At 40.8% G+C, this 10024-nt stretch overlaps 1 protein-coding gene across 2 annotated transcripts; it reads left to right on the plus strand.

Moving 5' to 3' along the window:
• The first annotated feature begins 3154 nt into the window (after positions 1-3154).
• LOC150041626 (melanoma-associated antigen 8-like) lies at positions 3155-7724 on the plus strand. Of its 2 annotated transcripts, XM_090325949.1 has the most exons (5): positions 3155-3316; positions 4458-4534; positions 5291-5388; positions 6315-6454; positions 6587-7724. In XM_090325949.1, the coding sequence occupies exons 4-5, from the start codon at positions 6326-6328 to the stop codon at positions 7619-7621; spliced, it is 1164 nt and encodes a 387-aa protein (XP_090182075.1). In that variant the 5' UTR covers positions 3155-3316; positions 4458-4534; positions 5291-5388; positions 6315-6325; the 3' UTR covers positions 7622-7724. The 2 variants fall into 2 exon arrangements, with proteins under 2 accessions (XP_090182075.1, XP_090182074.1); XM_090325948.1 differs by lacking the exons at positions 3155-3316; positions 4458-4534 and having other exon boundaries at positions 5143-5388.
• Positions 7725-10024: the final 2300 nt, after the last annotated feature.

The raw sequence follows: 10024 nt of genomic DNA on the forward strand, positions 1-10024 counted from the left end.
GTGTTTCATCACTTAAGTAATTTTCCATAAAAATATCAAAAATAAATAAAAAGAAAGTACACTCGAGTGAAATGTTTCGAGAGAATGTTTCAGTATACTACAGGAGGTGAACTTGGGAAAGAGTAGATTTGTTACTAGATGCTCCAAGGGAAATATGAAGCACCATATTTCAGTATAGACAGAAAATTAGGAATGAAGTATCCAAAGCTAAAACAAACAATGATGCAATTTGAAAGAATATACTTGTTTCCAATAAAATACCAGGTACTGCCAGACTAAAACGAAGCTAGGATGTGGTGTTTTGTCCATTGCCTTGTCCTCAGTTGGCTTATCCTAGTCAGTCAACTATAGCTACTACCATGCAATGCTTTTGCATAAGGAGAGACAAGTGTGTGTACTGATGCTGAACCCACATCTTTGACACCTTCATCTCAGCTCATTTCTACTCTTAAATATTTTCTTTGACAATCTGTTTAATTAATTCTAGAAAGTACAGTTCAGAAGAGAATTATGAAATAATGCATATGTGAAATAAAAGTCGTGGAGAACATGAAGGACTACAGTTTAGAGACTGGAAAGGGAGTCATTGGAATCTAAAATGCTCTTTGAAGGACAGTTTTATCTTGAGATTTGACAAGAATTCTATTCTGTTTGGTATTATGGCTTCCTGAGGTAGGTAAGGGATGCAATCAATATTTAGGCAAAGATTTGATTATCTCACCAGATTAATCAAGGTAAGAGCTGTGTTTTAGGAATAGTCTTCCTTGAGAGTAAAATGCATCAAGTGAAGCACTTCAGAAATCTTTCAGCTTTTTCTTTCTGTTAACCTTTCAACCTTATCACTCCCAATTAAAGATTGCCTCCATTTGGCTTACTTTCCTAATGCATCAAAAATTATAGCACCATATTCTGTTTTATATAGCATCCAATATTTGGTAAGGTCTTGACATGGGGATGATCTTCAGATTCACACTTGCCTAGATTCTGTGGGACCAGAAGAAATTGTGTAATGCTGTGATCATTAAAATGTAGTAGGAAGGTGAAAATTTCTGGTTGTGGGCAACATCTTTCTTACCTAAAAATGTGAAAGTATTAAAATAATTTATAGTGGAGCATATAAAGGTTTTTCGAGTGGAGAATTTTGTAAAGTTGTTTTTTTGTTTTATGGGAACTTTTTTGCACTTGTAGTGAACTTCATTATTAGTTCTAAGGGAGATAAAGAAAGGGGTGAAAAATCCAAAGAGATAAGATAATTAAAAGCCTCTGTTATTTTAACTCGTGAATAAATTTTGACACATTCCTTTATTAGCTCCAAGTTATGAGCTAAGGATAGAAAAAAAGCAAGGTATAAGTTTGCTTTTTTCCACATAGGAGAAATAGGGCACCGCCTTCTGCAGCATCCATCTGTACTTTTTAAAGTGTTGAGCCTGTCAGTGTTGAAAAACTTTATATTACTTGTTTTAGTGTTTCTACATCTCATTCCTATTGGGAAATCTTTGTCTTCTTAGAAGACAGTTGTTTCTTCTACATAAAAATATTATCCTAGCAGACCGTTTGGGTCACTGAAGTAGCCACACAAGGTACAGAGAATGGAATCACTAGGAAGAGCAATTAGGTGTTACTTGAGGACTTGGTTCCAATTGATCTGAGTCCATACATAGATGATGATTTGGTTATATTAACCACTAATTTCTCTTTGTTGTTTATGAGTTTCTATTACTTTTTCAAAGGGCAAAACACATGTACAGGGTGGTACAACTTTAAATCCCAGTTACTCAGGAGATAGAATAGGAGAATCATGTATGTGAAGCCAGCTCAGGAAAAAGCAAAACAATTTTTCAAAAATAAAATGGCTGTTATTGTTACAATATCTCACCTGGTTATCTGATATATTGTATATATGTGTATTTGGTTATTTGAAGTTGGATAGGAAAGGGAGGAAAACAAGATGAGGGGCAGGTGTGGGGAGAGGGAAATGGGGACCAAGACATGAGAAAGGGTATCAATGTATGTGAAGTAATGTAACTTTTATCTAGTGAATATAATGTAACCCTTCTATTAGTTACAATAAAAATATATGAGAAAAAAATAAAATGGCTGAAAGCATTGCTCAAATGGTAGAGTACTTGAGAACCATGTATGAGGACCTGGGCTTAACCTCCAGTACTACACACACATACACACACACACACACACACACACACACACACACACACACACACACACACATACACACACGGAGCCACCATGTATATGGTAAGTAATATGACTCCTAGGTTAATAGTTGATGCTAATTTCTTATGTGACTCAATGCCATGAAGAGTGTCTGTGTTTAAATTATGGCATCCATGTCCTTTGGGTGACTCTCAATTTCAGAATTATGATAAAATTAAAAAAAATTAGGAATAGGGCTGGGAGTTTGGCCTAGTGGTAGAGTGCTTGCCTAGCATGCATGAAGACCCGGGTTCGATTCCTCAGTACCACATACATAGGAAAAAAAAGCCAGAAGTGGTGCTGAGGCTCAAGTGAGTAGAGCTTTAGCCTTGAGAAAGTCCAGGGACAGTGCTCATGCCCTGACCTGAAGCCCACGACTGGCAAAAAAAAAATTAGGAATATAAATAATTTTATATATATATGTTTTTGCCACTCCTGGCTCTTGAAGTTAGAGCCTAGGCACTCTCCTTGAGCAGTTTTGCTCAAGGCTAGAGCTCTACCACTTGAGCCACAATACCACTTCTGGCCTTTTCTGTGTATGTGCTACCTTGGAATTGAATCTAGGGCTTCATGTAAATTAGGCAAGCGCTAAACCACTAGGCTATACTTCCGCCTGCAATTAGATATATTATTTAATAAGGCAAGTAATAACAAAAAATACTTAAACTGGCAGTCTACTCCAAGCAGTGTAGACATGAGGTTGTGGGGCAGCAGCTTAGCCGGTGGCAGAAGGCGGGAAGAACAGAGCACTTCTCCCTCACAGACACCGGGACTACGATCCTCTACGTGGTCGCTCTAGATCCCCGGATGTAATGTTCACAGAGAACAATATACTGCGATCTGAGGGGCGGGGCTTCATTTGATTGGACACTGAGTGTCGAGTCCAGCCAATCAGGAAGGAGAGAACCTGAGCGCTCGAACAAAGTCCTGCCCTCCTCAGGCTGGAGCGGCGCCATTGCTGCAGGCTCAGGTGGGCGTGTGAGGGAGAATAGACAATCTGTGGCTGAGCTTGCTGGACTCAGCAGCGTGAAGCCGACGGGTGGATTCCGAGACCCGGGCAATCATCCACGGGAGGGCCGTGGGCCTCGTCCCTGCTGAATTGGTGAGCTTGGGAAGACGGGGAGGTGGAGGGAGCACTGGGCTGGTCTTCCTCCTTGCAGAAGCGAGGCTGAACACCTCTTCCTGTCCTCCATGAGAACAGTGCATGAGAACAGCTCCATGAGGTGCTGCCTAGTGACTTCCCCGACCATGGAGGCAAGGAGAGCAGCTTCTTGCAGTTCACAGACACTCGGGGGCGGGCTGGGGCACCTAACCCTCGACGCCGCCGTCCTTGCCCTGTGACCACGACCAGCCGCGGCGAGGTGTGCGCAGGGTCCGAGTGCCCCTCGGCACGGCCACAGACAGGCTGCAGAGGTGATCGCAGAGGGGCCTTGGTGATCCGAGGGAGACGAGGCCTCCTAGGAGGGCTGCGTGCCACCAGGAAGGCAGTGCCCCGAGCCTCGGGCCTGGGAGCTTTAACACTAGGATCCTGACTGCAGGAAGTGGGTGTTTTCCACGGAGCAGGAGCACGCCCTTCCACATTCTCCCTATTCTAGGGGCTGCCATGCTGCCGTGAGGCACTCATTGGACCTCCAACTTTGGAAGCTGAGCAAAGGGAAACTTTTCTTACTGTGTTCTTTCTCTGCTACGAATTCAGTTGAGAACAATGATCAACACTCAACCGACTCATGTATTGAAATGGGGGCTTGAAAGCTTTTTGGAAACCTACTTAGTATTTTAAAAGTTAAACGTCATCTATCCCTTGAGTATAAACACCATTTACATATACAAACGTGCATATAATTCTGTGGACATACATGCACATACATATCCATATACACATATGTGATTATATAGACACATGTTTGTCTATATCCATACACAGATACCTCACTCTTCTTTGCTGTTTCTCTTTGGTGGAAAGGAAGACTCCTAGGGGTTCTTGCTATTCCCTGTTCTCAGTCCTGGGAGAAAGGAGGGTGGTGTAGCCAAGTGGAAAGAACCCTCACTTCTACACAGCCTCTTTTAGGTGTCCTAATGTTGGGTGTTTGTGTTGGGCAAGGAATGTTCTAATCACTGCATATTGGAACAGGCATTGTTAACAGATAAAATATACATGCTGATTTGAAGTGGCGTGTATCCCTTAGCCATGTGCAAGAATGACCTAAGTTAATGCTCTTTTCTTTCTGTTTGGATTATCCCAGCAAATTGAGAGAAAGCCTTGTTGTTGGTATATAACACCATCAGAGTGAGGATTTTTCACACCACTGTGAATATTAAGGTAAGGAGTTAAAAGACACAATTACCAACAACAGCCACTAGAGATAGAATGAGTCCCAGAAACACACCAGCTTGTTCCTGACTTGCAGTCTTGGAGGGTCTGCCTGAAACTGTCCACAGGTAACATTTCTACTTTCTGATGACTTTAGTGATAGTGTGCCTAGGAGGTCAACTCTTAATGGGAAGGGCCCAAACTGCAATATCAGGGCCAACTGCCCAGTCTTCAGTAAATGAATGTATATTCAGGGCTCACTGAGGGTGTCTTCCCAGTTGAACTGATGGTCCCTAGAAGCAGGTACGAGTGAATGTGTTGTATTAACTCAATATTTTTTGTAATACATTTCAGGATCATTACAGCATTGACTTAGTCTATGGAAGTAGTACAGTAAGGAATTCAAAGTTTTATCAGGTATCAAGGTAAGGTTTCTACTGAGTACCAAACTGCCCCTTATCTTAGAAAGGAGAGACTTGAGAGTTAGATTTTTTTCCAGTGCACAAATAAAGGAGAACCCAGGTAGGGTAGAGCAGTGTGCTGCACTTAAATTTTCTTTAGGGCCTGGTGTTATGGTTCAGCAATGTGGAACTTTTTTGGCATCAAAATATCAGGTCATTAAGGCATGGCTTGGACTCTGAGAGACTAAAGATCAAAAAGACCTCAGGGAATCCCTGATGCAATCCATCCAGACACCAGCCTGTTCTGCTACCTTTGGCAGGCCCAGGGCCAGTTAATCAGCTATTATGACTCAAATATGCATAGGTTCCTAGGAAGTGAAGCTCAGTCTGAGAGCATCCAGTCTCAGGAGGACCATACAAGTTCATCAGAGGAAGAGTGCTGTACCCTCCAGGGAGTTTACAGTAAGTAACATGTGGGAGTTCTGAGGACACAACCCCTATTTGTAGGTCCTATGGCATATTCAGCTCACTCTATTCCCTCAGTTGTTGAAGCCCCTGAGTCTTAGAGTGGAAGGATATATTTCATGTTCATGTTGTTCTTGTGGTCTTTACTGTAGTGAACACTATTTTATAGGCGGTATACAAAGGTCAACAGAGGAAGAAGGCTCTGTCTTTATGTGCCCCAGTTTGAGAAACAAAGTGATTTCTTATTTAGAACAAGCGTGATCCCTATAATGTTTATTCATGCTTTAAGTTCTCTCCAATAAGTCCTTGACTGATGCTGTGGTGATATTGGTCCCTTACTGCCTTCTTTTAAGCTATTTCCCCAGTCTAGTTGATGGATAGACTCCAGACCTTGCTAAAGGAGACGGGAAAAAGAAGACACTGTTTGCTTTAGATATCACTGTCTGCTGCATCTGTTATTTCAGAGCATCCAAGTTTTGGCTTATAGTGTTCAGCTTAGGAGGTGCTTTCAATTCTTACTGGAATTGGAGTTGAAGACATTGATTTTGTCTCATACTCTCACACCAGAGAAGAGAAGAGTCCTAAGAAGTGTGAGGCAACCAATTTGAATGCATAGAAGGGCATTGTGTCCCCAGTACTGAAGGACCCAAGGAAACAGAAATCCACATATTCTAATGTGGGCCGAAAGCCTTACACTATGCCCTGAGGTGCTTTCTGTTTTTATAGTTTTCTAGAGGACAGACCAACTAGAAGTTCAGCAGATTTTGTGAGATTATGGAACATCCCATGAAGGCTTGTAAGTGGGATTTAGGCACAGTTCTTATGGGTGAGGTCTTCAGCTGAGGCCACTCACTCTCCCACCTGCTAGGTCTCTGGGATCTCCTCACTACACTCCTGCTCACACTGCTTTCTGCCACCTCTAGTAAGCCTCATCATGTTTCGGACTCCAAAATACCCGAGACTGGAACTTGGGGAATACTCAGAAGAGGGAATTAGTACTGAGTGCCTGTTGATTGAGGAGAACTTCCCTGTTGTGGAGCGAGAGATTGAAATAGAGGCAGAGGTAGGAGATATGTACGAGTGATGGATTGCGAGCACCACCATTTCCTCTGCCCCTTTCAGTGCCCATCAGTCATCCTGCTTCTTACCCTCCTCTCTCGCTTCCTTTTTTCTATGATTGATGACATAATGAAAGGAGGCGAAGAAAGAGGTAGAAGAGGTCGAGGAGCAGAAAGAGGTGGAAGACATGGTGGAGGAGGTGGGAGAGGCAGAGGAGCAGGAAGTAGAGAAAGGGAATGTGGAGCAGGAGGAGAAGGCAGAGGGGCAAACTTCCAGTGCTCTTTCTTGGTCCAACAATGATCACTGCAATAGCCTGTCTTGCACCTTGTGGAGCAACATTTATGGATCGAATGTTCCAGAAGATGACAGTCTGCTCATCTTTCCACCTCCAGTGGAGAGTGAAGACCTGGCCCCTGAGCCTCTTGGGGATCAGATCACTGAATTGGTGCACACCTTGATCTTCAAGCATGGAGTTAAGGAGCCCATCACAAAAGAAGAAATGGTTGAGGTAGTCACTAAGGAATATGAAGAGCTTCTCCCTGTCATCTTGGAGAAAGCATCTTCATGCCTGGAGGTGATTTTTGGCATTGATGTAAAGGAAATGGACAGCAACACCTATATTCTTGTCAACTCACTGGGCCTTACCTTTGAAGATAAGTTGAATGATGAACAGACGATGCCTAGGAATGGGCTCCTGATCATGCTTCTTGGTGTTATATTCTTAGAAGAGAATTGTGCTCCTGAAGAGAAAGTCTGGGCATTTCTGAATATGGTTGGAGTGCATGCTGGGCAGGAGCACTTTATCTATGGGGAGCCCAAAAAGTTCATCACCATCGACTTGGTGCAGGAAAACTATGTGGAGTATCGTCAGGTGCTCTATAGTGATCCTCCAAGCTATGAGTTCCTGTGGGGACCAAGAGCCCTGGCTGAAACCTCCAAGATGAAGGTCCTAGAATTTATGGCCAAGGCCAAAGGCACTGATGTATTTTCCCTCTCTGACTGGTATAAAGAGGCATTAAGAGATGATGATAATGACAGTCTCGAAAATGATCATGCAGATGGTAATAATCCCCTTTTTGTCACAGACCATTTGGAATCCATACCTATTGGGTCTTATGAAGCAACTGAGTTTGAACTTTCTCACTTTGATTTTGAAGTGCGCAGTTCATAGTTCATATTGTCAGTAATGGAAGGGTCCAGTTCAGGCTTTAATGAACATACTATGACTGTGTATTCATCTTATACATGGTGTTTACAGCTTTTTCCATGTTAAATACTGACCCTTTAAATAAAAATTACTAGTTTTACAATCTGCATTTATGCCTGATATTGTTCACATGTTTCTTAAAGTTTATCAAGTCTTAGGAAAATACAAAAGCATTATATTAATGCTTAATTTTTGCATTCTTGTAACACTTTTACCATATTCTGTACAATTTGTCATGTACTTTAGTCTTCTTGGTTTACTCAATTCATTGGATCTATTTGTAGGTGTTTGTTCATTCATCATAGTCCATTTGTGTCTTTGTCACTTTTTCTCTTGGTAACCTTAAGTTGGTTACATATGTTTTACCATCATGCAGTTTAGATTTGAATTTGTTTACCATTATTTCCATAAGATTGATAAATGTGTCATTTTATAAATCTTTGAAGAATTTGTATTTTCATCAATTGACAGAAGTAAAACAAATCATGAGTTAAAGCATTCCTACTGGCTATTCAAATTTCTGACTCCCATCTCTCTGACATTCTGCTTCTTCATTTTAATGGGATCATACCTTCAACCTTTATGGTATAACTTAATTCCCAGTTGCATCAGCTGTTTTATTTTGGGGATATAATTAATTCCTGAGCTTTCTGAACCTCGTGAATGAATTTATCATCCTTATTTTTCGTTTTCTTATTTGGGTGTGGGGTTTGAACTCTGGGCCTAGCCATTGTCCCTGTGCTTTTCAGCTCAAGAAAAGGGCTCTTCCCCTTAAAGCCACAGCACCATTTCTGGTTTTCTGACGGTTAATTGGAGATAAGAGTCTCATGGACTTTCGTGCCCAGGCTTTGAACCATGATCCTCAGGTCTCAGCCTCCTGAGTAGCTAGGGTTACAGACATGAGCCACCGGCACCTGGTGAATTTACCACCCTTATGGGTTTGAGGTAAGGTTAAAAGGAGCACTGTTCTCCTGTGTCGCTTTATCCTTTCAATGTCCCCTTCCCCTTGATGGGATATTGCCATGGGTTTTGTCAGTGAAGTTAAGAACATCTCTCACTGGTTCTGTGGTTCTTCTCAGCTGAAGAAAATAGTGTGAAAAATTTCTGATATTAAAAAAATTACCCAGTATCTGGCATATAGCAAAAGAAACAATGATATCCCCTCAAGTGTCTCCAAGGAACTTCAATTTGAAAAGTGTTGTTTAGAGTCATCTATATTTGATTGAAACATAAAATATCCATTTCATATTATATCCTAATTCTAATTTTTACTTCCCATTAGTGTAGTGTTTTTTGGATAAATAATATTTTTCAAATATGTACTCTGGTTACATTTGCCTGGGCCTTTTGTTGGATCACATCTCCTGCCTGGATTAAAGGCAGGTGTCTCCTTTCCAAGTTCCAGAAAATGATTTTTTTAGATTTAGTTTTGTTAAAAGTCTGGAGAAGAAACCAGCACTGTGGATCATGTCTGTACCCTTATCTACTAAAGATTCAATGATTAGAACTGAGTGGCAAGATGTTATAAGACCCCATCTAAATAAAAACCTGGCCCACATTAGTTCATGTTTATCATCATACTATACAAGATGTATAAATAGGAAAATCTCCATCAAGCTTCCCAGGACATAAACGAGAATTGATGATGAATTGCATTAGGAATAGAGCTGAGGAAAGATGGGTTAAATTATGTGGGTCTACGCCATATAGTTTTGAAGTCTTGAGACCTATCTAGGTCGTACCCAGTGAAAAGTAGGCAGCATGGGTCTGACTACTAATAGAATATCTGAGCAGAAGACTAGGTTAATCTGCATTAAAAAGAATTATCTGAAGCTAGTTTTAGAAGAACATTGTTATATACAAAATACTCTATGTGCTATAGGAAGTTTTCTCACTCCCTCACAAATACGGTAAGAATAAAATATAACACAAAGCTTAAAAAACTGAGATGCCTTTAAATTAAAAAAATATCCAGAACTCCCCTAGAAAGTGGCCGAATAAAATAGCACAAACTCAACGATAATTGACAAATTTTCAAGAATAATTACAATATTAATCATAGATCTATAATTTCTAATAGTAATATTTAGAGATTTACAGGAGAAAAGAAGATACAAAATGGGAAAAAGTACATGTATAAGGACTTCATACATGCATCACACATACACAGAACTGACCCTCAGCAATTCAAAAATAAGTTTAATTCTATTAAAGCAAGAGAAATGAAAAAAGCCTGTCTTGAGAAATTGAAACAGACCAGGAATTGACATGGATCTTGGAATTAACAGACAGGATATTAAAATAAAATGGTTCTATAACTTCACTCCAATGGCTGCAGATGCTATAAAAAGATCCAGTAGACTTCTA

Source organism: Megascapheus bottae, chromosome X (genome assembly GCF_031878675.1).
Source record: "Megascapheus bottae isolate mThoBot1 chromosome X, mThoBot2.hap1, whole genome shotgun sequence".
Lineage (NCBI taxonomy): Eukaryota > Metazoa > Chordata > Mammalia > Rodentia > Geomyidae > Megascapheus > Megascapheus bottae.